At 45.2% G+C, this 27,174-nt stretch overlaps 1 protein-coding gene across 2 annotated transcripts in view; it reads right to left on the reverse strand.

Annotated features, from left to right (window-relative positions):
- The window catches only part of SSH2 (slingshot protein phosphatase 2), a 96,131-nt gene that overhangs the window by 42,420 nt on the left and 26,537 nt on the right, over window positions 1–27,174 (reverse strand). Inside the window, exon 2 of one of the 2 annotated variants that reach the window (XM_051635461.1) lies at window positions 22,200–22,243. In XM_051635461.1, the coding sequence (XP_051491421.1) occupies window positions 22,200–22,243 (44 nt within the window). Of the gene's footprint in view, window positions 1–9,560; window positions 9,672–22,199; window positions 22,244–27,174 lie in introns of those variants that run through there. The other variant, XM_051635462.1, reaches the window with a different exon arrangement.

Consider the following 27,174-nt stretch of genomic DNA (forward strand, 5'->3'; position numbering starts at 1 on the left):
AGCCTGGCTGCGGGCAGGTCGAGGAGGACATTGCTCCATTGCTTCTGTTGCTGGTTCTGGTGGTGATGGCCAGCAAGGAGCAGAGGTCTGGTCACCTTGTAAAGCCACCCTGTGCCACGACTCAGCTCTGCAACAGCCCTGATGCCCAAAGTGGGACAAGGGATGGAGGAATTATGCTGGGGAAGCAGCCTGGCTCTGATCGCAGCCTCCTTGCCTGCCCTCAGTCAATATATTAATGGACCCCTGTAAACAGAGCACCAAAACAAGGATCACTCTGTCTCCACACAAAGAAATCAATGCTGAATAATAAGCCTTTTCCTCTGTGCTAAAAAGCAGCAGATGCTTGTTTACCAAAAGCATCAAAAATCATCAAGAGGCTGTTGGATTTGACTCATAAAAAACTGAAGGAAGTTATTTGTTCAGTATTTTAACTTCTGCAGCACTCAGCACTTTCCATTTTCTCTCATTCTTATTGCACCCCCCATGAGAGAAGGCTCTTTAAGCCCTAAATGACAGTTTCCAGCAGGAACAGTAAAATCAGTAAAAAAAACCAAACTCAAACAAAAAAGGGACTGACTGTCCCTTTAGATTAGTCAAAAGGACTGTCAGTGGTAACCAGCAATGGAAGATGGTTTGTGAACTGCTTCTGAGAAGAGCCACGTGCCAGATTGCTTTCAATGGGTTTTGATGTGCAATTAGAAGTCACCAGGAGCTTTACCTGTTGTGCTGAGATGGCCCCTAACCAGCCTCTTGATCTGGTCACCCTTGCAAATACACCACTGGTGTCATTTTATGGAAAAGCAAAGCCACAATTAAGGGAATACAAATTTTAAGATGGCTGTAAATAGTAACTTGAAATTATAAACAGTTAGTAGTGAGAAAACATCAAAGACAGGATCAGAAATATTTTATAGTTGGAATAGTTTCATGGATTCTGTGTCTTCTTTTCAATTCAGGGCAACACTTATGACAGCCCTTAGAGTAAACAAGGTTAATACAAACTTCAGATTCAATGTAAACATGCAAAGAAAAGAAAAAATACAGCACCCCTTTGGGTTAACAGACCCAACACTGCAGGGAATGGGGTAACTCAGCCTTTAGTCAGTCTGCTCCTCAGCAGGGGGGTGAGACTGCCTGGAGCACTGGAGCCCAGGGCACATAGCCCTTCCCTGCACAGCACACCTACTCCAAGAAAAATCCAAGAAAAACACTCCAACATTTTGCTGGTCTAAGGGACAATCAGCCTCTGGAGCAATAAGAACAGCTCTCCACACCAGATCATGAGATATAATTATGACGCATTTCAAAACGCAGACTCAGCATCACTTTCCAATCCAACTCTTCCCCCCACGGATGGAGCACGTTCTTCCTGGAGGCAACATCCCTTGTGATGCTGCTCTTTCTTTTGGCTCCCTGAATACGGATCAGCTTACCAGGAGTCCTTTAGTCCTGAAATAATTTCCATTAATCACTCACCATCCACCACTTAAAACAGAAGCTGACGACTGTGGGATGTCTAACATGACCACAGCATCTCCCAACTTCAATAAAGGCTGAAATGAAGGGCAGTCCAAGAGGGCAAAGGAACTGGGAGATTCCTAAGGAGCAGACAAGTGAAATTCTTCAAACTGTTTCTAAGCATTGCAATGTTTTTAGACAGATACTGTAAGCAAAAAAGGGTAAGCAGTATAATTTGAACCATCCACTCTTATCTGCTTGCAAAAAAAGGTAAATAACAGGAAAAACAGCAATGTGTTTAATTTTCAAGCATCGCACTGCAGATTTGAGTTTGTGATTCCTCAGTACAGCTGCAAAGTAACCCTCTCTTTTAGCACCTTAATGTGACTTTCAGCTAAAGGAGACGTCAGTGCTAACTTAAAAATACATTTTAAGGAGTTTCTAACTCAACGTAAAAACCTCTCAAAGTTTTGCTGACTAAGACTCAGACTGGAAACACATCAAGTAAAGTTTTATTTTACAAGAGCTTGAACTCCGAAGAGCAGAGATTCCAGATGTGTTTATCCCTGCAAAAGTCAGGTGCTAAATTTCATCAGAATTAGCACTTTAAGCAGTTTGGCAGCCAGTTTTCAGGGGTTAACGCAGGTCTTCGTATTTCCTAAAAGCATGAAACCGCCTTTAAAAAACCACATTGAAGTAGAAAGCCAAACTGAATATTAAACACTGCTGAGTATCACAGACCCAGATAAGTCTCTAACAAGAACAGAGTGTACTTTGGGGAAAAGGGTCTGAAATGGCTTTTTAAAAGGCTGTAGAATAGATATTTGCTTAATTTCAAGCTGGAGAGCCTCTCATAAAACATTTTGTGATGCACTTGAAGGCACTAGGGACAAAAACGTCAGAAACTTGATGGCAGTATCAAGGTTTTGCTGTGTTGGGAAAGTCACCCATGTCCTGCCCTGTCTCCCTTACATCCTGCTGAGCTGATGCTAATTCCCAAAACCCAGGCTCTTGGGGTGCTCACCCACCCCAGCACCCAGAGGGGCAGCTCAGCAACACGCACCCACTCTCCAGCTCCCATCATCCAGGCTCCTGGGTGGATGGTTACTCTGCTCTCGTCACCCCTGCTCATTAACGAGGCTCATGATTATTCCTCCCTTTGCTTTCTTACAACTTTCCCGTCGTGGCAACCAGATAGGAGGGCTAGAAGTGGTGCTGACAAATTGTTTGTTTTTATTTAGACTAACTGGCTCTCGGTCTTGGCAACACAGGGAGGAACGCAGCTGCTCTGCTTTACATTTGTTTTTAGATTTCTCCATCTCTTTTTCAAAGCAAATAAAGGAAAAAAACCCAAACCAAAACAACAGCCCTAACAATAACAACAACAAAAAAGCCAACGACAAACTCTTCACACCCACCACAGAATGAGCCTTAAGAAAACAAACAAAAAAACCCGACAACAATTCCGGGTTCATTTTCATCCAGCCTTGAGCTGCAGAAAGCAAGCAGAAGACTAACATACTAAATTGAAGAGGACAAAGGTTAAGACTAATGATAACTTTTTCCCATCTGTACCATCGTGTAAATGAGATTCCTCCTTAAATGATGACCCCACAAACTTAAATTTATCCTTTGCTAACCAAAATGACCCTCTTCTGGTCCCATCTGCTGTTTGGAGTCCCATGAAACATCAGCAATACACCCAGAACGCAGCTCCTGTGCCCATCCGCTGGCCACCATCCACCAAGATAGAGGTCGTGGAGACAAGACACAGGAACCTGCCCACTTCACAACATCCCATTAGGATGCTGGAGGAACAGAGGCTGAAGGGTGACAAGATGCTCCGAGGAGCAAATGTGTCCTCTTCATGCTGGTGAACAAGGCACAGGGTGAGAGGAGACACTGTGCAGCTCATGAGATGCAGGAACACCGGGGGACAGACAACTAAGTCAAAGCTCAACTGATCTCAACATCCCTCTGCAGGGGTCCCAACTCACCCCAGGCACCACAAGACAGCACTGGACCAACAATGGAATTACTCTGAACTTACTCAAACTCATCTCTGTGCTTCCACAGGAACCATACCACAAAATTCAGATGTAACTAATCTGCATTTTTCCAATGAAAAGTGTGAACCAACCCCAGACCTGCGGAGCTCCAGAGGAGATCACAGGCAGGAGAAAGCCTGGGCTGGGGGGACAATATTGACCTCATTAAGCCATCGTGAGAACTATGTGAACAAACTAAGGACTTCACAACTAAGTGACAAAGATCATTTGTTTAAAAGAAAGGACTAAATCGTTTCTGGTTCAGCAGTCTGTGGATTTAGCCCACTGGTAACAAAGGTGTTTTGAGAAAAAACCTACTTCTTAAATGGCTTATTACAAATAAACCCAGAAACCTAGAGACCCCAATGGGCTAAACACAACGTTGACAAGGGCCAGATAAGTACAGGATAAAAAGGAAAATGAACTGAATGAGGAGCCTGTGGCCTTAATACACCTAGAAATACCCAAATTTGAAGAGCTGCCAATGCCAAGAAATGCCAACCCTACACAGAGATCTCATGGGCTGGATCCCTGTGTTACCCCCAGCCTTCACAAACGTTGGCTTAATTTTATCATGCACCTCTACAGGTTTTTCTTTTCCCACCCTCCCTCAGCTGTGAGCTGATGTCCTTGAACCAGAAGGCTCCTCTGTGTCACAAAACACTTGGTTAATCCTACACAACACAGCAATAGGCAGCTGCAGAACAACCATTGCTTGTCTCCAGTTACTTCCCAAGCTGCTGAATTCCAGCTCTGGCCCAGGTACATTTGCAAAGCAAAGGGGTGACATTCAAATACTTCAGCAAAAGCACAAGCATTCAGAATTAACAACAAAAGTGAATTTTACTCCCTGTGTTCATGCAAATCAGAGTCTTTAGCCAGCTGCTGTGGAATACCACTGCTGGAAACTCAAGTTGCAGATTTGCTCTGTATACATTACAGCCATTGCACTGGAGAAACATTATTTGCTGAACTAGTTTTAAGCCCACAGGGGCTGATACTTTAAGTGCTTGCTGTTAGTTGGGCCGATGCAGAGGAGACAGCAACTCTTCAAAGCAGAAGGGGATGCAGAATTTTAAACTTTCTCTGACCCCACAAACACTAGTTAGAAGCAACATTTCAAGAAAGTTAGCCTGAGGTTGTTTAAAAAACAATGAAGTAATATTTTAGCCAGGGGCTCCGTGATAAAGGTACAAGGAAGTACAGTCCTGCAAAAAAACATCCAGCCAGCCTATTTTCTGGCCCCAAAAGGTCCTTTTCTGCCGATAATTCCATTTGTGTCCTTCTGCTTTGTAGACTTTACAAAAATCCCAAGCATTTCCAGAGTCAGGAACATCTGCAGAAGTTTCAAGAAAACAACAGAACCTCAGAGGCAACTCTACCATTCACAGCCTTTTAAAACATGAACTTGGCAGCTCAGCAGCGTGGGCTTCCTAACTAAAACACACAGCTTAAAAAAGGGTGGTGGTTGTGGGGGTTTTGTCCTTGAAACACTAGTTTGTTGCTCAAGTTTTGATTTTATGCCTGATAACCATCTCTGTCTCTCCTCCAACCCCCTCGCAAGAAAGATCGGTGAGACAAATACCCACAGCTTCCAGTGGAATAAAAGGAAAAGCCAAACAGGAAAAGCAGTTATGAACAATACAGCCCTGGTTCAGTTAATGATCAACTCTGGAGCACACAGCATACTACTTTTATCCAACTGCCACAACTTATCTGCACAGAGTTTTTTTAACAATCAGTGGGTAGTAAGAGGCCTTTTACACATTGCATTTGTGTTATCAGAATCAGCACAGAAATAAAGGAGATGAGATGTCCCGGCCGGCGCGGCTCAGCCAACAGGAAAGAGCATCCACTGGGCTGGGGGAGCTGAGCTGTGCTGAGGGATGGGCAGGAAGGGAAAGGGGTCAGTTCCCCTGCCTGCACATTCCCATCATATCCTCTTTGGAGCAGGGAGCTGTCTTGTGCGGTTGCACAAACCATAAGCATGTAACACAAACTTAACTGGTAAACAGAACTGCTAGAGTCCTCACAGATCCTACCAGCTTCTACAAGAGATGAAGCGCTAAGCAACTTGTTTCTGTATTTCAAGCACCTCCAACAAAAGTGACCCTCAGCTCCTAAAGGAACTTCATCTAGAGCCAACAGCAGTAACTGGAATCACTCTGCTGATCTTCCAGTCTTTTGAGCAGCTGCTTCCAAGCATCTCCCCCTCAACTCTTCAATACCATCGACCCTCAGCACAATAGTAAAAATACTCACAAAATTACAGCACTTACAATGGCATGGAGGCAATTAAAGGTTTCCAATAACATGAAGCTTGAAGAATTGTGGTCTAATTGCTCAGTGGTCAAGGTTTTTGGCAGCAATAACATTGTCTGCAGATAAAAAGGTTGTAAGGCTTCCCCAGACGATAAATAAATAAATAAGCAGCTCACTGAACAATGGCAAGAGCAGCCTCACACCTGCCTCAGGTCCTGACTTGGCACTTGGCATCATTTAAAATGAGATGGTCATGAAATTTCCTAGCATAAAAGCCCTGACAAAGGTAAATGAAAGGGGTGGGGGAGGCCAACGGCCAAGGCAGGCTGAGCACACAGACAGGTTGCAGCAAGGAGGAGGCAATTCAATGAGCCTGAATTACCTGGCAGTGTAACTGAGTGTACAGTTGGTAATTACCTGCCCAGCCTGAACTTCCTCTTACACTGTGAAGCGTTGCTCTTCACTCTAGACAGAAAAAGGGTTGTCACAAGAAAACTGATTATGTGAGAGAACAACAGGCTGCTGTGCCAAGTCTGCAAGAGAATTCTGTGGCTACCTTTAAGCTTTTGCTGAAAATCATTCTCTTTAGCTTGGAGATTTTTGTCTTTTATTTCTTTAAGAGCTCCAAGATACACTTAAAATGCTGTGAAGAAAGTATCTACTCTAGCTCCTTTTTTTCCCCCAAAGATTAAAATACTTATAAAAACTAACAGTTCACATCTTATAACAGAAAGCAGACTGGTATAAAACAAGTAGAAGAACCATGGAAAGCAGCAAGCTTAATAATGTTTTCAGATCCATCTGGCTCCCAAAGTGTTGGAGGATGAAGCAGTAAACAGGATCAGAGTGCTTTGACACAACGTGAGCCCAGTGAGGGCTCTCACTGCTGCTCTGCAGGAAGGAAGCTGAGGCAGAGACAAAAGTATTTAAACATACAGAAAAACACACAAAACTGCCAGGGGGATGTGAACACCAAGGCCAGGTGGTTAATCCTGTGGTTCAGAAGAAAGGCTCAGCATCCATCTGCACCTTCAGTCCCTGCTCCCTTGCTGACACTGGCCTGAGGAGACTTGGCCACGGTGGCACAGGAAGGATGTGGCGCAGCAGGGAACAGGAGCTGGGTCTTCCCAAATCCCAAGTGAGCGCCCTGATCGCTGGATAATCCTGCTTTGCTCCTGAGATAAAGAGGAAAACTGAGCAACAGACAAATCTGGTATTATCACAGGGATGAGGAAAAAACACTTCAGGGGCACCAACAATGAATGAGATCCCTAAAACTTGGCTCAAGGTAGAGGAAGTGGCTGCAGGCAGGAAGAATGATGGATCTATGATAATTTCTCCAGGTTTCCTCTGTTAAAAATTCTTTGGTATTTGCAGACTGAAATTTTGCTTTTTTATTTCTAACTTTCCATCAGCTGCCTTAGAATTTTAGTGGAGCAAAGTAAATTTTGAATCCTACACACAAATAAACTAGTAAATCAGCAGAATTCCCACTAGGTTCAATGAGAGTAGCAAGGCTTTCTGGAATGAGTTACAAGTATAAATTTTGGAGCATTTTGATAAACACAAGTCGCTTGGACATTGATTTGAATCCTTGTGAACCTGAAATGAATTAGACTCAGACCAGCTGACTACGTTACTGACTAAAAGCGTCAACACAAGAGTAATTTCTGCTGATCTCTGAAAGTCAGAGCTGATTAGCCAAATACATCTACTAAAGAACACACTGAAACAGAAGTTTCTGATAATGTTTGGGTCACTACTGCCCTTCCTGTTCCACAAAGAACACATTTTTAGCGCAGCGAAAGAACAAAATCTGCAGTTTTAGGTCTTGCCCACGATGAAATAAGGACAACAAATATTAATCAGCCGCTGTGAACTTGTGAGTACACACTTTAAAACAAGTCTTTTTTTATGCCAGCCCAAAAGCCACAGCACCGTCCTGATTGAGACTGCTATCAAAATATTAATCCAGCACTCATCCTTTGAGAATATTTATGCGTGGGCCAAAAGCTCCGTCATTCTCATGCTTATTAATCTTTCCTTCCAGGAGGCAAAGGACAGCATAAGCTCCTCTGATAACTCAGCTATCTCTCTCCCCAGAAAAGGAAAGGGTGGTCCTTCCAACCGAGTAGCAATTTAAACTACTGCTAGATACAGGATGGCAGGGCTGTGTGGCACTGAGGGAGCAGGGACAGCAGCATTTCCCCTTTCTATTGATCCCCTTCCGTTCGGTCTCAGACCGCGGGTTAAGTGTTTGAGCAGCATACAAAACAAACATCTGAAAAGCACTTATCTTGCTACCTAGCTACCTAATATAGCTTGGTAAATCGGTTTAGCTGTACGTAAATGTTTCAGACTACTGTAGGTCGGGCTTTTAAAAAATGATTCCAGAATTATTGCAATTTCCCAAAGCCCGGGGCACATCCAGTTTGCACCCTGGTTTCCACAGATCAGTTCAGGTGTATCAGTGTGAAACCTACACTCTCAGCAACCACAGGGAAAGCCACCATGTTTACAGGCAATGCTGCCTGTGGAAAAAAAAATAATCACTAATTACAAGCATTCAGTGTCGAGTATGAAAGGCTCACATAGAGACTTAACTAAACTGATTACCGACTACAACGGTGATCGCTAATGCTCAAAAAAGAGACCACAAAGTCGGGAGACTTATTTCCATATCAAGCATAAGCAGCAATGTCTACTGAAGACCTCATAGTGTAAGGCAGCTCAATTTCTAGCAGGAGCTTTTTGCAACAACAACAGTTCCAGGTGGGACCCAGCTTTTACCCTCCTATCTTTAAGCCCTTCATGATGTTTCCAAGAGATAAGAGTCGTTGGCTTCTTTAAAGAAATATCAAGCATGACTAGATCACAGCGACCATCTCTCCAAAACCCTTATCTACCACCCCACAGCAGCCATTTCCCTTCTTAAGCCTTCCAACCAAACCCCACAACTCAGGCAGTCACTGCTAATTACCTACAAATTAAATGATTATTTGTATCTGCATGTCAAAGGGGGGTGGTGCAGCTGGAGAGACTGATTTTTCACGCCGCTTAATACAGGTCATAGAGACACTCTACACTTTATAGCTGCCCAAGACTGACAAGTACTTAAAAATTGTATCAGATCACGTCTCTCCCTCATGACCTGCAGGTCCCGAGTGTGAGGTCTCAGTCCTGCTCCTATTGCACCGACCTGAAATAAAAAACCCGACCCCAAACCCGCAACCCCTCTCCGCCACCTTGTGAGAAGCCAAAAAGAGACCAAATAAAGGGGCTAATCCCTACTTTAAGCCCAGAAGAGGGCCAAAGTACAGGGCCCCAGGAAGCCTGCACCTCGCTATCAGCGCTCAGCCTGGCTCCGAGTCGGGGGGGAGGCGAGAGGAGCGGTCCCGGGGCCCCGCACCGCCCCGGCCACCGCGCGGGGGAACCGGCAGCTGGGACGGGCAGACACGGTCGAACGCCTCTCGAAGCGCTTGGCCAAGACCCGGAGTTTTTTGCATGGAAAATACGGGCGAACCAGCGGTGCCGGAGGAGCCGGCAGCCCCGCGGTGCCGGAACCCCCCGGAGCCCCGTTCCCACCGGCCGCCTCCCGGCGCGGTGCCGGGTCCGCGGCCGTCAGGAAAGTTTGCCCGAAGGAAAAATCTGCGGCGGAACCAACTAGGGAAAGCCGGGAAAGCGCATCCCGAGCGGACGCCGGGGAAAGGGGGGAACCCGTGGGGAAGCAGGGCGGGCGGAGCGACAACCCCGGGGGTTTGCCGGTGGGTGCCGGTCCCTCCCGGTACTCACAGCTGGGCGATGGCGCCCTGGGAGATCACGGCGTTATCGGAGAAGTAGGGGATCATCGCGGCTCCCCGCGGAGGCGACCACCCTGCCCCGCGGCATGAGGAGCCGCAGCCGCCGCTCTGCCCCGCGGCCCCGCCGCGCTCCGGCCGCCCCCGCCGCCCCCGCCCAGTGCGCAGGAGCGGCCCCGCCGCGGGGAGGGACCGGCCCGGGTCCGCCCCCGGCCCGCACGTGGCGCCGCGGGGCCCGAGCGGCTGCGCTGCCCGGGGGGAGCGGGCTCTGAGCGCTGGGTCCCCCCGCGCAGCGGGCAGGGGGACACGCTGCTGCCACTGCCTTCCTTCTCCTTTCTCTTTCCTTCCCCCCCCCCCCAAAAAAAAAACAACCACCAAACAACTAGGCCAGAAAAAACGAGTAAAGCCGCAAACTTCACAGCGAGGTCTGAAGCAGCAACATCAAAAGATTTATTTCTGCAAAAGGCAGGCAGCGACAACTCGGGTGCTTCGTGAGCGACCTTAATTTCTCTCCTGCCAGAGACGGGGGAAATAGTTCTTGGCAAAAACTTTCATATGCAGAGACTTGACAACCCGTTTTCTGCCAAAGGAGAAGAGAAGCAGCTGCCTTTCAGTGCTATTTAATCTTGAGCTCCATCGCCCCTCAGGAGAAAAGGAAGAAAGGAAGTTCGTTAGAACAAAAATCTCGTCCTCTGGCTGAATTCAGATGTTGCAGAGCAAGGGAAACTTCATGTAGTTTTCCACTGGAAGTCAGGGGCTACTTGCTCCATCCAGTCCTGCACAAGCCCCGAGCTGAAACCATCTATTCCAGATCTGCATTTTCCAGCCTTTACTCTGAGCAAGGGTTTAGCTTGGAGTGTGGGAAAAAATGGAGAAACCTGGGCAGCCAGGTCAGCTTTGTGCTGCCTGTAGGAATGTAGGACAGCCCAGCACAGGGACACAAATTTAAGTTGTCTGGTGTGGATGGCACATGCTCCCATCCAGTAACAAGGCATGAGACAAGCCAAAGGAAAGCTGCATCTAGGGTTTATTCCCAACTATTAGCTAAAACTTCCAGAGGAGCTGAGAGTAGGGTTAAAAATTAACACACTGTGATGGCAACTGCTTCAGGTCTGAGACTCAACAGGAGTAAGGCAGATTTGTCTGAGAGGTTTCAACCATCCCCACTTCAGGCACTCCCAGAGAAAAGGGCAAAGCAGCAGAATTTGTGATTCTGCAAGTTGTGCTAGGATAGAGTTTGGAGGTATTAATTTAAGCTATGCCATCTTATGTAGCCAAGAGCACATGTCTGGTAATGGCTCCTCACAGCTGTAAAGAAAATGCAGTGCCAGCTTGCTGCAGTGCCAAGAAAAATCATTTTGTTAGGCAGAAATGAAGTCAGTTGCAAGAAGCAATGGAAAAATCAGGACATTAGAGAAATGGAGGGTAACTCAATCCTTCCAGAGGTCAAGAGACTGGCAAGAACCTCATATTCAGTAGTAACACATACCACACATTCATAGACTGAAAAACAAACCCAGAACTTCTGTTCTATTTTAATTAATAACTTAAGAGCTTTATTCAAGCATTGTAGAAGACTAAACTAACTTAAATACTATCCAGACAGACATCACATTTCTTACATGCAACCAACAAAGGCCAGCCCTTAAAAACTGCTAAAAAACAAGTGCAGTGATTAACTACAAGCAATACTCTTAAAGCAGCTACTCATAACATATGGATAATAGATTTGTAAATGAATTAGTCCTGGATTAATACAATCATGCACTTCATCTCCATATGCTAGGAGAACAAACAAGGATAGGAATATCCCAGCTTTTTTCTTTTTGAACCTTTAGAAAACAGGAATAGGAAGTGCTTGAATAAGTTCATATATTGAAATCTGCACTAATAAAAGGTATTTGAATGTTTGTTGCCACCAGGATTGAAATACCAGCCTGAGACTGACACTGCCTTCAGGCAACAGCAAGATCAGCATTTCAGTTCCCACTGTCCGTTTGTATAGCATGTGTGATTTTCATACTCTGCTTTTAAAATGAGACTTAAGGAACAACCCTGTCAAACTTGCATCCATTTAATGCAAACATTTAGACATGAGAAGGATTGCCCCAATAACCCAATCTCTCAGCATGCAGAAAGAAGAGGCTTAGAGGGGATGGACAATGAGATGGACTTGAAGGCTGCAGGTCACAAGACAGCCAAGAAACTGCTCCTTGCTGGAAGCAGGTGCACTCTGCGGGGACAAGTACATAAAGAACCTAAAGTACACTAAATTGAAGTGATGACAGGTAACAGCCTAAATCACTACCATGCTGCAATAGAGCATGTGAGCACAGCCATTCATCACTGTATGACAAGATGTAAATAAGTCTGTCTGGGGTCTCAAGTGCTTGCCAGCCCAGTGCACAGAAAGCCTTTTTGCTGGGAGGGAAAAGGCACTCCCTGCCTGTCTGAGTACTGGGTCGGCATTTTGAGCTTCCCGGGAGGTCACAGGATTAGCAGGGCCATGGGAGGCTGGCAGTAAACAACCCCACGTCTGCACTCCCTGCGCCGCAACCCTTGTTGGGCAGCAGGATTTCATTTCACCTTTGAACGTTGCATAGACTAATAAACAACTTACATACATCGGGCAAGACACACACTGTAAAAAAACCCATCCCAAAACCTTTGTAAAGCTAACCAAGCCAGCTGCTCCGGCAGCTAGAACCAGTTACGGAAGGATCATGGAAAAAAACTAGGATGAAGAGTGCTAAGGACATCTGGCCAGGCACTGCAGGAGGAGGGGACAGAGGGAATGCCCACCAGAGCTGCCTTCCCAGGGCAAATTAAGGGGGTAGAGGAAGAATATGTACACACAAATCTCTTGTGTTGACTCTGTCTGGCAGAAAACAAGGCTGAAAATACTCGGTTTATTCATACAATCGTCTCCCCTAGTGCCCATGTCTAAAAGCTACACACTCCCAGCAGCCTGCACCAGTAACTTCAGCTGCTTTCCTTTCCTTGTGCATTTGGACACATTTGATCTTGCCGTGATGTAATAGAATAATTCTGTGTCTTGCACAGGTTGAGCAGCTTGCAAAAGGGATCCTCCTTGGACAGCTGAGGCCTCTGCAGACAGGTCATCAGTAAAATGCATGAAGCGCTTGATCAGGTTTTGCACTGGCATGCACAGATTTGACACTCGCAGAAAGCAGGTTCACAGCTGGACACGGAGCCCTGGCAGTGCACACAGTGCACACAGTCCACACGCAAAGAGGGCATTAATCAAGATAATGTTTCTATCCAAGTTCAACAGCTTAAGGCTGAATTGCTGCTTCTTGTCAGACCACACAAAGGTGTGGGTGTCACCATATTTCACCCACCCCTATCCCACAGGGGTTTGCTGGGTGCCTGCTCACATGCTGAGATGATTAAATATGGAGCAGGGATTGTCTTATTAGGCATGTTCAAGTCTTACCCTCCACTGGGGCCTTTGACCTCTTAATTTCAGAATATGTCTATTAGCAAGATTTTCTGTGGTCCTCTCAGTTCCCTTCTTTTGAAGAGCCCTAATGAAGATAATCATAGAATCACAGACTGGTTTGGGTTGGAAGGAACCTTAAAGATCATCTAGATCCAATGCCCTGCATGGGCAGGGACACGTCCCACCAGACCAGGCTGCTCCAAGCCCCATCCAGCCTGGCCTTGAACACTTCCAGGGATGGGGCAGCCACAGCTTCCCTGGGTTACCTGTTCCAGTGTCTTATCTTATAATATATTGCCTTAGTCTCTCCAGAAACTTATTCCAGTGGGTATGAAGGGCTGGATACTATTTTAAGTCTGGACTGAAGTCCAGGTGCTTTCTGCAAAAGCAAGAAATGTACTTCTCTTCCTCCAACACATCAGAGTAAACCTGTGGAAGGTACCACAGGTTTCATGTTAGCTGTGTTCAAGGTAAAGGGGAACAGTGGGATATTATCAGGTGTAGGGATTTGGGCATAAATCTGTTAGCATCAGTGTAATTAGATAAGAAAATGCAGAACCTGGACCCATGTTTTTAGGGGATTATTAAACAAATCAATTGAGAAGGTGCTGCGTTAGGCAAACAAACCTCCCCCTCGCCACATCCACATCCTCTCTCCACTGAATGCAGAGCTGTGGTGGTGCCTTTACTGCACTTCCAGGCATGGCAGGTTTGCTCTGTGCTGCCAGGCAGCTGCTTCCGCTGTTGTTTATGAAAAGTTTCAGAATTCTGAAAACAAGCCCTGGCTGCACCACAGCTGAACCTGGAGCCTCACGGAGGCACTGCAGAGGCAGCAAGGTCATTTCCGTGTGCTGAGGTGGGGCTGAAGGCTTTGTTTTTCTCACCAGCAGCTACACTCAATCTCTCCCAACAAAGATTGAGTCTCAGCAGCAGGTCTGGTGGGGAAAGAGGGTCTGAAGAGGCAGCTTTGAAGAATATGGTGCCACAGTCCAGCTGTTTGAGGGCCAAAGGATCTGCTGCCCCTGCTTTTGTGGTGGGAGGTCAGTTGTTTCATCCTGTTGCGGTGAGGACGTGTGACTTTCAGCAATGAACAGTCTGCAAGACTGAGTGGATTAAGAGTCCAAGTAGATGATTTATCTGGGGAGAGCCTCAGATTAGTGCAGCAAACCTGTAAACAGGTAGAGACTGATACATTAAGAGCAGCAACTCCTGCACTCATCTGCTACTGCTGCCTCCCCAGCTTGGAGGGAGAAGCTGATCTGTCAAAAGTCTTCTGGCCATTTTTAGCATGGGAGACAAACCCAACAGCATCAGGCAGTGCAATTTGTCAGGAAAACATGAAGCCATTTCAGTAGCAGTGATCATACACAAGCCAATGCATGCAGGGCAGAATGAGATAAAAGATACAAAGCTTTCCCAGTGAGAGCCAAACCACCCAAGGCAGCGCTCACATACCCTAGCTTGTTACACACAGAAAAGGAAATTTAACCAAGTAATTATAAAGGAGCCCATATCTAGTTTAAAAAATAAAAATTAAAAAATATCAAAAAAAAAAAGAGAGGGGAGGCAGGAACAGGGGAAGCATGCAGAAGCGTACTTGAATCCTGAAGAACCAGTCAGAACAGGAAGCCACATTCTAAATTTGGTTATTTAAGCTGTCAAAGAGTATTTCTGTTTCGAGTTCTTGAGCAAAGCAATCAGACAGGCACAGGGGTAGGGTGATAAGCCTCACAGAGAGAACAAACTCCTGCCTTTAAAGCCAGCCCATTTGGTTGTTTGCCCATTGTGATCAATGATTAGGCTCCTTAGTGGAGAATTCAACACCTATTTTGCAATATTATCACTTCATTAAACCTTTCCCTCACAAAACCCACACCAAATCACTGTATTGTTGACTTAAATCTTAGAGGATCTGACACAGAGAGGTCAATCATAGAATCACAGAATGGTTTGGGTTGGAAGGGACCTTAAAGATCATCTAAATCCAACCCCCCTGCACTGGCAGGGACACCTTCCATTAAATCAGCTTGCTCTAAGCCCCATCCAACTTGTCCTTGAACACTTCCAGGGATGGGGCCTCCACAAATTCCCTGGGCAACCTGGACTAGTGTCTCACCACCCTCATAGTGAAGAATTTCCACCTAATGTCCAAAGGCAAGGAGGGGCAAAAAAGGTCAAGTGAGATCAAGTGAGGTCAAGAAAGGTCAAAGAAGGTCAATAAGGGGAGAGGAGGGCAAGAAAGTGAAAAGAAGGGGGCAAGGAGGGAAACAAATAGGCTCAATGACACCCATTTCACAGGTGCAGAAGCAAAGATGACTGAAGGGACCTGAGCAGTGCCACCAGGCAGCAGGGGTAGGAAAAGGGACACAAGAAGCAGCATCTGTCACTTTGGTCTCTCAATGAGCAACAGTAATGTGGGACAGGGGTAATATGCTGAGACACAACTTTTGCAGAAATGTCTCCCACAGCCACCTTCACCTTTTTGGTGAGGTGTCTTCAATGTGCATTCAAGCAATTCAAGAGAAGCTTTGAAGAAACAAGTTTTTTGGGTGCAAAAACTACAATGCAGTCTATTTTCACAGCTACCTCATCTTCATGCAAACTTCTGCATTGTTAGCAAAAAGTTATTCCAGAGCTTTGCCAACTGTTGGAGCACTGCTCCACGTCCAGCAAGGAAGGACCGTGCCTGAATGACATGTCTGAGATCATCAACCAGGCAGTGTGTATTTCAGTGACCTATGGAAAAGAAAAATCTAAATCCTCGAAACTGTCAAAAGCACACCCCTAATTTTATACAGGAATGCTTTTGATGCAAAGATACCAAAGTGCTGAATGGCAACAAGTCCAGAAACCCTGGCCCAGATTCTCAAAATACATTTAAGTGCCTGAAATCCATGCAGAACTGAAAACTCTGGAGGATTCATGTTTAACCTTGAAGCCTTGCCAAGGTGCCTTACCAGGAAAGGGGCCAGAACGGCTATTTTGGAGTTTCCCTTTCTATTTACAACATGAATCTTTCCTTAACTTAGATTCCTCTAGCTTAGAGCACCTGGTTCATGCTCAGCAGGAGACACAAACACGTATGGAATCCTTATGGCACCTCCCAGACAGCCCCTCCTTTGCTAAGGAGCACAAGTGCAGGAGGGGCAGCTGTTCTGGGCTCACTCCATGCCAAGCAGACCTTTTCAGTAGTTGAAGGATCTGACCCACCTTCATTCCTTCTACTTCCCAGTTTGGCTTTGTCTTGCTCCTCATTCTCCTCTGCTCACACACTTGCTCACAGACAAATTAAAAAATAAGAAAACAGCTTTCCATAAGTGTTCATAATTTCAGTGAGCTCCCTGCTATGGCATCTTATGTTTACCAGGTAATTTGGTAAAGCTCAGATATTTAGTGTCCTTGATCCTTCAGCCTGAAGATCACATCTGAAGTCATCTTACACATTATTGTGACCCACAGGTATTTAATCAGGCTGGACCAAGCATGTTGTAATCACAGATCTTGTAGTGACCTAGCCCTACAGATACCTGTTACTAATCTACTAAACTCCATTTTTACTCCCAGTGCTCTGCCCTTGCTCAGGGTTTGGTGATTAAACACTTGGGATTCAAAAACGAAGACCTCAGACCCATTTTCATGAATCGTGATGTGGGGCCCACAGAATTTTTTCTGGTGGTCAGCAGAGCTGGCAGATTACCAGAATCATTCTTTATTTTGGTATGACATTCTCCATAAGCAGCTGCAGTGAATGCCACAGAGAGGCTGAGCTGTCACTGAAAGGAGAGGCAGAAAGATGGATTCAGGAAACACATTCTAAAGATAAGGTTCATACTACAAGAGCTGAGTAATCTCCAGCATGGATAAACACAAGCTTTCCTGTGCACCCCACACACAGTCCCCTCTTACTTAAGATCTGGAGTTAAGCTGTCTTGCACACCCATTAGAAGATACAGCTACTGTTCAAGTACCAACAAAATACGTATGGCAGCTGCAGCAGCAAGCTAAGGAAGCCCAGGGAACACTTAGTGGCTGAACTCTGGTGCATGGTTTCTGGAAGTCTCTCTTTTAACACCAGATAGGCTCTAAGGATGACCAGAAGTGTCAGAAGCACCAAATGGTGGTGATACACATCTCCAGAAGTCACAACAGACACAGGATGCTGCAGTTTCACACACTTCAATGCAGCCTGTAAGTAAGTGAAGTGCTGCAGTTTGGTGTCACAGAATCCCTCCCCTCTCCTCTGCTGTGACCCTCAGGCTCCAATGGGCCTCATTTTAAAAATCAAACAATTTGGCTTATAATGTCTTCAGCTATTGCCCTATCTGAGGAAACAGGCACTAATTCTACTTATTATTTGAAAAACAGCTTTTATACTGTTACAAACCATAAGCTCCTGCATCAGCCTGTGGGCTGCTGCTGCTAAAACAAAGGTATTTACTCACAGCTTGAAACCTTGAGGCATCTTGGCACATCCAACTGTTATCATGGCAATAATCTGATTTGCTTTCCTTCCCAGTTCACTCCTGGAAGGAACTATTTTGACTAAAAAAAACAAACCAGAAGGCAAGCATGCTGAGGCTGCAAAAGGTGTTGGGTTTTTGTACTTTTTTACCACCACCCTCCAGCCCCCACCTGAAGAGGGGAGGACAAGCACTTCTTGAAAACATTTTCAGTTAACAAACCCCAGATTTCAGGCAGGATCTAATCACTTTTGGTGGCACCTGAAGAGAATGACAAGCTCCTCAGCTTTACTTAAGCAAACGGACTTTAGTCTGACCAAGTGTCAGGCCATAAAAGTTCAAAGAACTGCTCTGAAGTCTCCAGCAGCCTTGCTCAGCAATACAGCTCACTCAGTTTTATATGCAGCAGTTACTGTGCAGCCTCAAATGCTGCATTTCAGCAACCAGATAGTTTCATAGAATGGTTTGCAAGGGACCTAGAAGACCATCTAGTTTCAACCCCTCTGCATGGGCAGGGGCACCTTCTATTAGACCACGTTGCTCAAAGCCCTGTCCAACCTGCCCTTGAACACCTCCAGGGAGGGGGCACACTGGGAGGAGTTTTGAGGCACACAGAACTGGTAAATGCACCATGTGGAAACAGAGGCACCATTTGAAACATGAACCCAAAAAGCAACCAGCAGATCCTGACAGCAAATCCAGTGCAGACTGCAGCACCACTGCTGCCCCAGGCCCTGGAGCTGTCGCTTGTCAGCAAAACAGAGATGCTGAATCCTTGCAACTTTGGCACAGAGCACACAAAACCTGAATGTCAATACCTCCGTTGGTGTAAACACAACTCAGAGCTCAAAACACGTTTTTTTTAGTGAAGTTTTAACATCACCAGGATGATGCAATGAGACTGTTAGCACAGATGCTCCATTAAGAGCAAATTCAGCTTGGCAGCAGCACGTCTGGGGACAGGAGGAGAAACATGCAGGCCAGCTTAGCTGTGCAGCCTCCAGAGAGCCTAATAAAAACGTCTAGAAGGTAGCTATGAAGGTAATAAATGTAATAAATAGATTGTTCAGGACATCTGCTTATGCAGTTCTCTGTCTTAGTCCCATTAGCCAAGAATTAGAGAGGTGATGAGGACTGGCTCAACCAGGGGCTCCAGTGCAGGAACGTGGACCCAAGTCAGGGCTTTGGGGGTCTCATCCATGAGCTGCAGGAATGGTCACAGCTACAGCAGGGTACAGACCCTCCTGGGCTTTCCCCACAGCAGGGCCTGGGTGTGAGAGAAAAAATTCCAAGTAATTTGACAAGTAGGGAAGCCAAGCTGGTTTTCTTCCATTTGTTCAGTGTCAGGAATTTGCAGTATTATTTTGCTGTGGTTTTTAGCAGTGGGTAGAAGGCTTTATAAAAACTAGGTGCATGTTCATTATACCCATGTACTTTTCTCAAGGAAGAAACCAAACCATTCCTCTTCACATCTGCACAGAAGAGCTTGTCAGAAAGGATAACTGCAGAGCACACATGAAGAGTTTTGTGGTTTTTTTGTTTTGTTGTTTTTTTTTTTGCACACCTAATAGCTCTTTCCATCTTTTAGAGAAAAGATGCTAACTCCCGAAGCAGAGGGCTCCTCATTCCACCCTGGTGCTGGCAGAAGCAGATTGTGGCGAGTGGAGACTCGTCTTTGAGGGCTCTGCAGAGCAGGTTTAAGTTTAAACAACATTTTTTTCACATACTTCCTCTCCCTTGTCTGTCAGAGTCCATGCAATCAGAGTCCTCTGTGGTGTTAGGGCTTAAAGAGCACAAGCAGGTCAGCACCCAGATAAATTACTTGGTTTAGGTACAACGATCTTGCTGTACCTACCTACAAGTTTCCTGTTTGAAACTAATTTCTCTGTCTCTTTGGAGGACATTTTAAGACTGGTTGCTCTTCATAGCCTCCACTGAACATGCAGTAGTCACTCCTGCTGTCATACTACCAGTCCTTTCTGCCTGTTCCCCTTCACCTCAATACATAACCCCTATCTCACCAGTGAGAAAAGGTAGACAGCACAAACCTAACACAAGAAGCTATCTAGAAATTGCTCACAGCAGGACTAGCAATGCTGTTGAGCTGGATCCAAGTGGAACATTTGTCTCATTTGAGATGGCACAGACATGGGGAGTCCAGAGGATGGCAACGAAGGCTGTACCCAGTGATCTGCAACACTGATCACTGCAAAACTCTTCTGGCACCAAGCATGTCTATGTGCTTATGCTTAGGGCCTAAGCTAATTCCCTTGCAAGCATTAGAACATCTCTATGCACTAATGTTCTATTTTGTAACTATTGAAAAGGTATTTTATTAATTCCAACATGCTTTTAGCCACAGCAGTGCTCCTGCAGTCAGTGTCCAGCAGATGGGATGAGTTTGGACATGCTTCCTGCCAACCAGGCTACCCTGAGGTGGTGTTTAAACAAATTTTACATGAGTGCAGGAGACAAAAGGACTGCTCATCATAAGAATTTGACAAATAGCAAAAATCCCACCCCAAGCACTGACTAGCTACAGCCAGGTCACTTGAATTATATCTCAGAAGAACTTCACCAGCCTGGCCTTGCCCAGGCAGGCAGCCAGGAATGTCAGGCTGCTGCAGAAAGCACCTTTGGTGACATGGCAGCTGATAACATACCTCTGCTTTAAAAGCCTAACTCAGTCCATTGTCTTTTTACTGTCTGCATTTTTAATAGCTATTACTTGGCCCATTCCCTTGAAAACTGGGGATTAGAGCTACTCAAAAGCTGTTTATAGACATCTGCTGCTCCTCCACAGCAGGACTCCAGGTTGACGACTTACCCACAATTGACTATTATTTTTATCCTACCGTAATCAAACACATTTAACACCCACCCCCTTATTTTCCCTATAGAGGATCTTGGTCTCAGTTAGTTTTCTGACCCCAGCAACAGGAGTCATGGAGTTCAGCTCACCACATCAACAGCAGGTTGTCATTTCCTACCCCAGGAAGTTATTTAAAATGTATTAGAAAACGCTCATTTCAAACCTAACCTACAATTGTTGCTAAGTGCCCACAACAATTTCATACCTCTCATCCCCTCCAATACATTATGTATACTGAGATCAAGTCATAAGTTGATCTTGTGACTGCTGGAAGGCTAAGAGTGAAATTAAAAATCAGAGTTTAGCTGAGTTCAGTTTGAGCCTTTGGGAGTTGTGCTTTCCAGCTTTCCTCTCAGTCATGAAAGATGTAAAACAAAGAAACATCAATTCTTCGATCATCACTTCAGGGCTGAAGACTGAAGGAAACAGACCAACCACCTTCTCAGAGCCCTGCAGTTGCAGGACTACAATGAAATAATGGGAATGCACAACCACAACAGCTTTTTCTTCTGCAGATTGATCCAAGTTGGCCCCAAACCCAAAGCCCAAATCTTGTTCAAGCCTTTCAAATACTAGAAATGATGGCTTCTGTTGTTACTACTCACACAAACAACATTAAGCAAGGACCTATCACTGCTCAAGAGCTCATAAAGTGAGAACTATTTCACCTTCACTTCCCCTTTACTCACTCTGGGGGGAATCTTGGGGCTTTCATAAAATTTGACTGCAACATTTTAAGCCAAGGAAGTGTTCCTGCTGCTGGAGAAGTTACTTAGTATATACAGCTTTTGCTTTTATTAAGTTTAGCTGAAGTAATTTGTTTGATAGCTTAGAGGATAGGAGACAAAGCTTACAAGACTTCAATAAATCTACCCTTAAGACTACAACTACATTTTAAAATAGGCACTAATACTTGTCACTGTTCAATCAGCCAAGTTTCAATGTTTGTTTGGTTTTTAGGAATAAGCATTTAGGAAAAAAGGCTCTTCCAAAGCAACTGAAAATGCACTTTACATAAGTGGATGTCTCCATGCAAAACAATCCTGACTAAGACAATCAAATCCTGTGAATTCTCAGTGTTCTCCTAGCTTTGGAGTAGATATTTACTACTGATGCAGGTAGCCAGACATCTACACATCCATTGAACATCCTCTTTCAAGCAGCAGGTGACCTTATGGGATAGGATCTCCCTGGGCTTAAGCTCCTAAAAATACAGCTTTTCACACATCCCAAATATGTACACAAGGGCATAACCAGGAGGTGAAGAAACACAATTAGAGGATGACTATCACTGCTGAAGCCTCTCCTGAGACCCTCCTGCTCTCTAGAATATTCCAATTCAGCTCTTGATGGCAACAGAAACTTTTTAACCAGAGAGCAAGAGTTTCTTAGTATGGTTATTCTTCTCAGAATATTCTGATGATGGACCAAATCCTGAGAAACAACTCAGGAACAACACAGCCAGGATTTGTTCCTAAGATATAAGCAAAGTTTCCACATTCACATGGGGTATCACCACCTTATTCAGAATGTCTGCAGGCAAGACACCACTTCCTGGATGCCAGTTTGGAGAATATACTCACTGACATTGTGAACTGTTCCCCATATATATATTTTTTTAGTGTGAACTCACTTCTCCTGGGAGCACTATTTAGGCCACAGTTAACTACATTTTTCAGTAAGGCACACAGAGGACACTGCACATGTGCAAGATGAACAATAGGCAGAAAATGATGCATGTTTGCAGGACATGCCAGGACAACAACAAAACCCCTGTGGGACATTTCACACAGAAAGGAAATCTTGAGGACTCTTGCAAGCCTCAAGTGACAATCTTACCTTCTGGGCTGGGACCTGCATTCTTCTTCCCCACTGTCTGCCTCCTGCAGACAAAAGAAAGGAGAAAAAAAGTTAACATTCTTTAATATATGCAGAATCCAAAAACTTGCATTTCACTGGTTTCATCGTAGAAGGCAAAAGAAACTCTCACTGCTTGCTTCATGTAGCTGTCACCACAGAGGAACTCACTTTCTTCTCAGCTGTCACTTCATGTTCTCTCAACACTCCTTTAAAAACTCAAAGCTACAAGAATTTTTGCCACTGCAGGATTTAACCTGCTTCTTGCATGGACTTCCAGTGACCCCTGCCAAACAAGGCAGGCCAAGACTGAAACACACAGTTGACTTCTGGGTAAAAAACTAAGGTTTTTCATTATCTGTACGTAGATCATAATAATTCATAGTACAGTTTCAGCAATCAAGTGTAAGAATCCGCAAAACCATCAAGTAATAAACCTGCCAAATAGGCCTGGGTGAGCACAGATAGAGAACGTGGGAATTTGCCATACTATGCTGCTTTAGATGCAAAATTAATTTGCACTATCTCTGTCGTGCTGTGGAATTTTCCTCAGCCTACCTACTAAAGCCCAAAGCAACCTCAGCAGAGAGATCTCTGCAATTAATTCCACTTCACAGTACATTTACATATGCTCTGCCAGGCAGGGGCTGGAGATGGGGTGTAAGATCTGTTTTATCAGTCAGAGCGTACTACATTCATGTAGCAGAACCATACAGAGTCAAATCCAGCTGTTCCTGCTGGATGTTCTGTTTCTCTCCCTCTTATTTAAATGACTGGAATCTGTGAGATATAAGAATAACTAGAAAATGCATGTTTGCTACTGGTCTTCTATTTCTAAGAACAGATCTAGAACAACACCATGAAGTAGTTCACTTGGAGCCACCTGCAACCACAAATTCAAGCTAAAACCTGCAGACCATCTACAACAAGCAAGAGCTGGCAGGAATACCTTCTACTTGTCGTACCTTAGAATTAGTTCAGCCACTCGATAAGAAAGCCAGCATTCCTGACCCCTTCCAAATGAAAACACCACTGAACTCCACAGTCAACAGAAAACAAGCTGTATCACTGTTCAGAAAGGTGCAAGATGAAGAGCAGCCATCAGAGCAGCAGAGCTTTTTCAGATCAGGGAGCCAAGCCCTTGTCCCCAAGATGAAGTGTCAGCGTCCAGCCAGCTGCATTCACTGCTTGGCAGGACACTCTGGGATGCTCTCTGGGATATAGATCCAAGGCTGGCCTTGCTAAAGAAGAATCCAATGGCAGAGAGTCACTTTCCATTATTTAAGCTTTTGCAATAACCACACTGGCTCAGGACCTATCTGAGCCAGACTGTTTTGTTGTCCACATCTCCAGACACTGGACAGCTGTCCTGGCGATCCCTGCTCCCCATGCAGCCAAAGTCTCTGCACATTTTAGCTGTGTTGCTTAACACCTCAGGGACAGCAGCTACTCATGGACCATGGTCCTCACTCTGCATTTTGACCTATTTTGACTTAGCAGGTGGTAAAAGCAGCATTTTAAGTTTGCAAAAGTAAGACACTGGGTACTTCTGAGCAGCTCGATAGTCCTTAACTATCTTGCATGCATGAAAGCAGCAAGTACCTGCATTTCTGGAGCAAGCAAAGAAAGTCTGCTGCAGTCCTAAATACTTCACAGACCTCCTTGCTTTGCTCCTCTTCCTCTAAACTTGTTATCCTAATTACCCGTCATCCCAGGAGAGTGTGTATTCATTTTTCACTCCAGTACTGCAACGTCCAGGTGATTCCCAGTGGGTCGGAGAGGAAAATACCATGGTGAAAGGGGTAGCTCTGATCCCTGAGATCACCCTGCTCTTTTTAGCCACGTGGCCAGTGTCACCACAGAAGCCACACAGGCTGCTACCTCAGTGCCACACACCAGTTATGGCAAATGTACAGACACTACTAGTTGCTAAGTGCCGTGAACAAATCTTGTAAGAATTTACACAGCTCAATGAGTTCTCCTTAACAGAGCCACATAATAGAAGTTCTTGAACCAGAAGTTTAAACCAAACAAAAATAAAACACACGAGATTTGCAGAGGATTCACATCTTTGATGGGTCAGCCACTCAGGCATCATCAACAACAAAGCCCCATTGAACTGAGGAAGACACCAGCACTACAGTTACCACCACTGCCTTTGCCCAATTCTGATGTCCATCCAACCACTTTGGGTTGCATGACCTGGTGTGATGACCTGGCAGCAGGACAGTGGGTGTTAGATGGGGATGACAAACCCCAGCATAAGATACCAAAACCAGACACCTTTCATCCCAGGTGCTGCATCACCTTGAGGACTTGGTGTGCTAAATGTCCTAAAGATCAGCAAGACAAGAGTTAGATTCATTTGAACAAATGTATTGTTTATCTCAAGTCCTGCTGAAAACACCAGTAGCTATTGTGGGTGTGTTTGTTATCACTGGAACTTCCCAGATCCTGCCAGAGCAGAAGTTCCGATGTGCTCCTTGTGGGTTAACAAAAAGGTTGATTTAGGGCAGCAAGAGGAAGAAGTCAGAGGGGAGGGGAAGAGGTTTCATTACATGCAGGATAGATAAAGACATGATGGGGTTTTTCAGTAAGCCAAAACAGCTCAAAAGTGTGTATTTGGCTAGAGAACAAATTCCTCAAACCCACAGCAAGGTAAAACAACTTCCATTTTCAGAGCACTTGAAAGCTCTACTGTGCTGTTCAGGAACCCAAGCTGTGCAAACATTTTTAGTATTATAATGAATGGCCATTTCCACATGCCAAAAAAAAAAAAAATCCCTGTCACAGCAACTGGCAAGCCTGGTGTGCCATAGCCAAAAGTCCCACAAAGGACAGGAGAAGATCCTGAAATACACAACTCATTATCTTCGCTCCACTCCAAATTCAGCCCTCAAGAGCCCAGTGTTGAGGAGGGTAGACATGGAGCCCAATGAGTTACCATCTGTCTCTGCTGAAGCTCTTGCAGGATGTCTTTAATATCAGACATAAAGGTGGCAGGTTTGCATGAGAAGCACATCTCTTCAGAATAGAGCTGTCTGTCTACAGAAACACAACTACAGACAAGTGATCCTGCTCTGGCAGGGGGGTTGGACTTCATGATCTTTTGAGGTCCCTTCCAACCAGTAACATTCTGTGATTCTGTGATCTCCAGTATCTGGGATGCTATCTGGAACAAAACTAACCTTCACTAACCTCCTCCTCTTCTCAACAGCAGCTCTGACCAGCCTGCAGCCTGTTCCTTCCCTGTATCTCATGGTTTGTTCTGATATTTACAGAGTAGTCAGATTCAAGTATCTAAATCTTCTTCACCTCATCAACAATCAATCAATCAATCAATTCACCTCATCCTTTGTAAATGCATCCCTACCTTCTCCTGGACAGGGGGCACCAGTATGGAAGAAGATACAGCCAATGCTCTCACATTTCACATATCCAACCACTATTACTACTCTTCCACAAGTCCGTGATACCATCAAATGTCTACCATACCTGTCCTACAGTTCTCTGCGCTGTGTCCTCACTGTGTAATCACGCAACTGCCAAACCTCACCAAGCCTCCTTAGTATCTGTCAGCCAAAACTAAGCTGCAATGACAAGTCACCCCACTAGAGGGGAGGGCAGGACAGAGAAGAGGTGCCCGGTGCATGCTCAAGGGCAAGCTTCAGTGAAGGAAATTACTCCCAACACTGACACCGAAACATTTTCTTGCTATTTTCAGTTAATTTCTAAAGAGGGGGAAGTGCTGCTGCCAGTGCAACAATTAATCGGCCAAAAAGTGGATCAAAACCTGTAAACATTCCTTTCTGGGGACATCTTTGAGAAAAGAGGCTACGGTTTGAGAAGGACCGTGCTTGGACACTGAAGCCAGCCATTTGGTGGTATGACCTGTGACAGTGACCCACTGCAGCTTTCAAAGCTGCCTGCACACAGGTGGCAGACAGAACCTTGGCTCCTGCCCCAGCCCCAGGTTCCCTGTGCCCTGCAGCCCCCACAATAGGTGCAAGAGACAGCAGCTTCCACAAATGTGCCTTGGAGATTCCTGATGCTGGATTGCTTCAGCCTTAAACCAGCCTCTTTCCACCATTAGGCAAGGAGAAGGAAGCTGAGCAGCACTGATGAGCTCCAGAGGGAGTCATGCCCTGCTTTCCTTGACCAGAAACAGAGGCCTCAGGGGAAATGGAAGGAATGAGTCGCACAGCTCTAAACTAGGCCACGATATTAAATGCAGTTTAAAGTGCAAGATGAAAAATTCCATCTCTGCTCCTTTCAGGCCATGTAGGACAGAATATGCAAAACATTAATCCTGTTTGTGCTCTGATCCACTGCCAACTATCTGTCATCAAAAGGGCAAGGGAGAGGAGAGAAATTCTGGAGTGCTGTTCTATACAATGGGAGTCACCCCATGTCACACAAACAATTCTGCTCTGATGCATCTCTCCTTTTGCAGACTGATGTAAAGATAAGCAAGATTCAATCTGCACCCTTACATAGAGAGACTGGAGTTATCTGCCTGTATCTAACTTCAGGAACATCACAGCAAGGTCTTCTACTGCAAGAGATACGATTATTAGCATCATTAGTCATGTGTCTAATATTTACTACATTTCTATTAACCAAGGAACATTTCACACAACCTACACTCTAAAAATACATCTTTCAAACCTTGAAAAATATTCCAATTTAATAACTGCCTGCTACATATGATTTTATGCCAACATACCTGACTCTGTAGGTAATGCCTGGGAAGTGTTTTTATCAGGAGTGTGAGTGGTCACAGCCATCAATATCAAGAGAGGACTGACAATTTAGAAAGTTTTCACCCTACAGTCAACATTTTGCTAATAGCTGTGATGTGCACACATCAGACATTACAAAACTTCTCTCCCCCTTCTCAGTTTTCTAAATCTTGGCTGGGTGTTGCTTTTGGGATGGGCAACCTCACTATTTTAAT

Source organism: Apus apus, chromosome 18 (genome assembly GCF_020740795.1).
Source record: "Apus apus isolate bApuApu2 chromosome 18, bApuApu2.pri.cur, whole genome shotgun sequence".
In the NCBI taxonomy this organism is placed as follows: Eukaryota; Metazoa; Chordata; class Aves; order Apodiformes; family Apodidae; genus Apus; species Apus apus.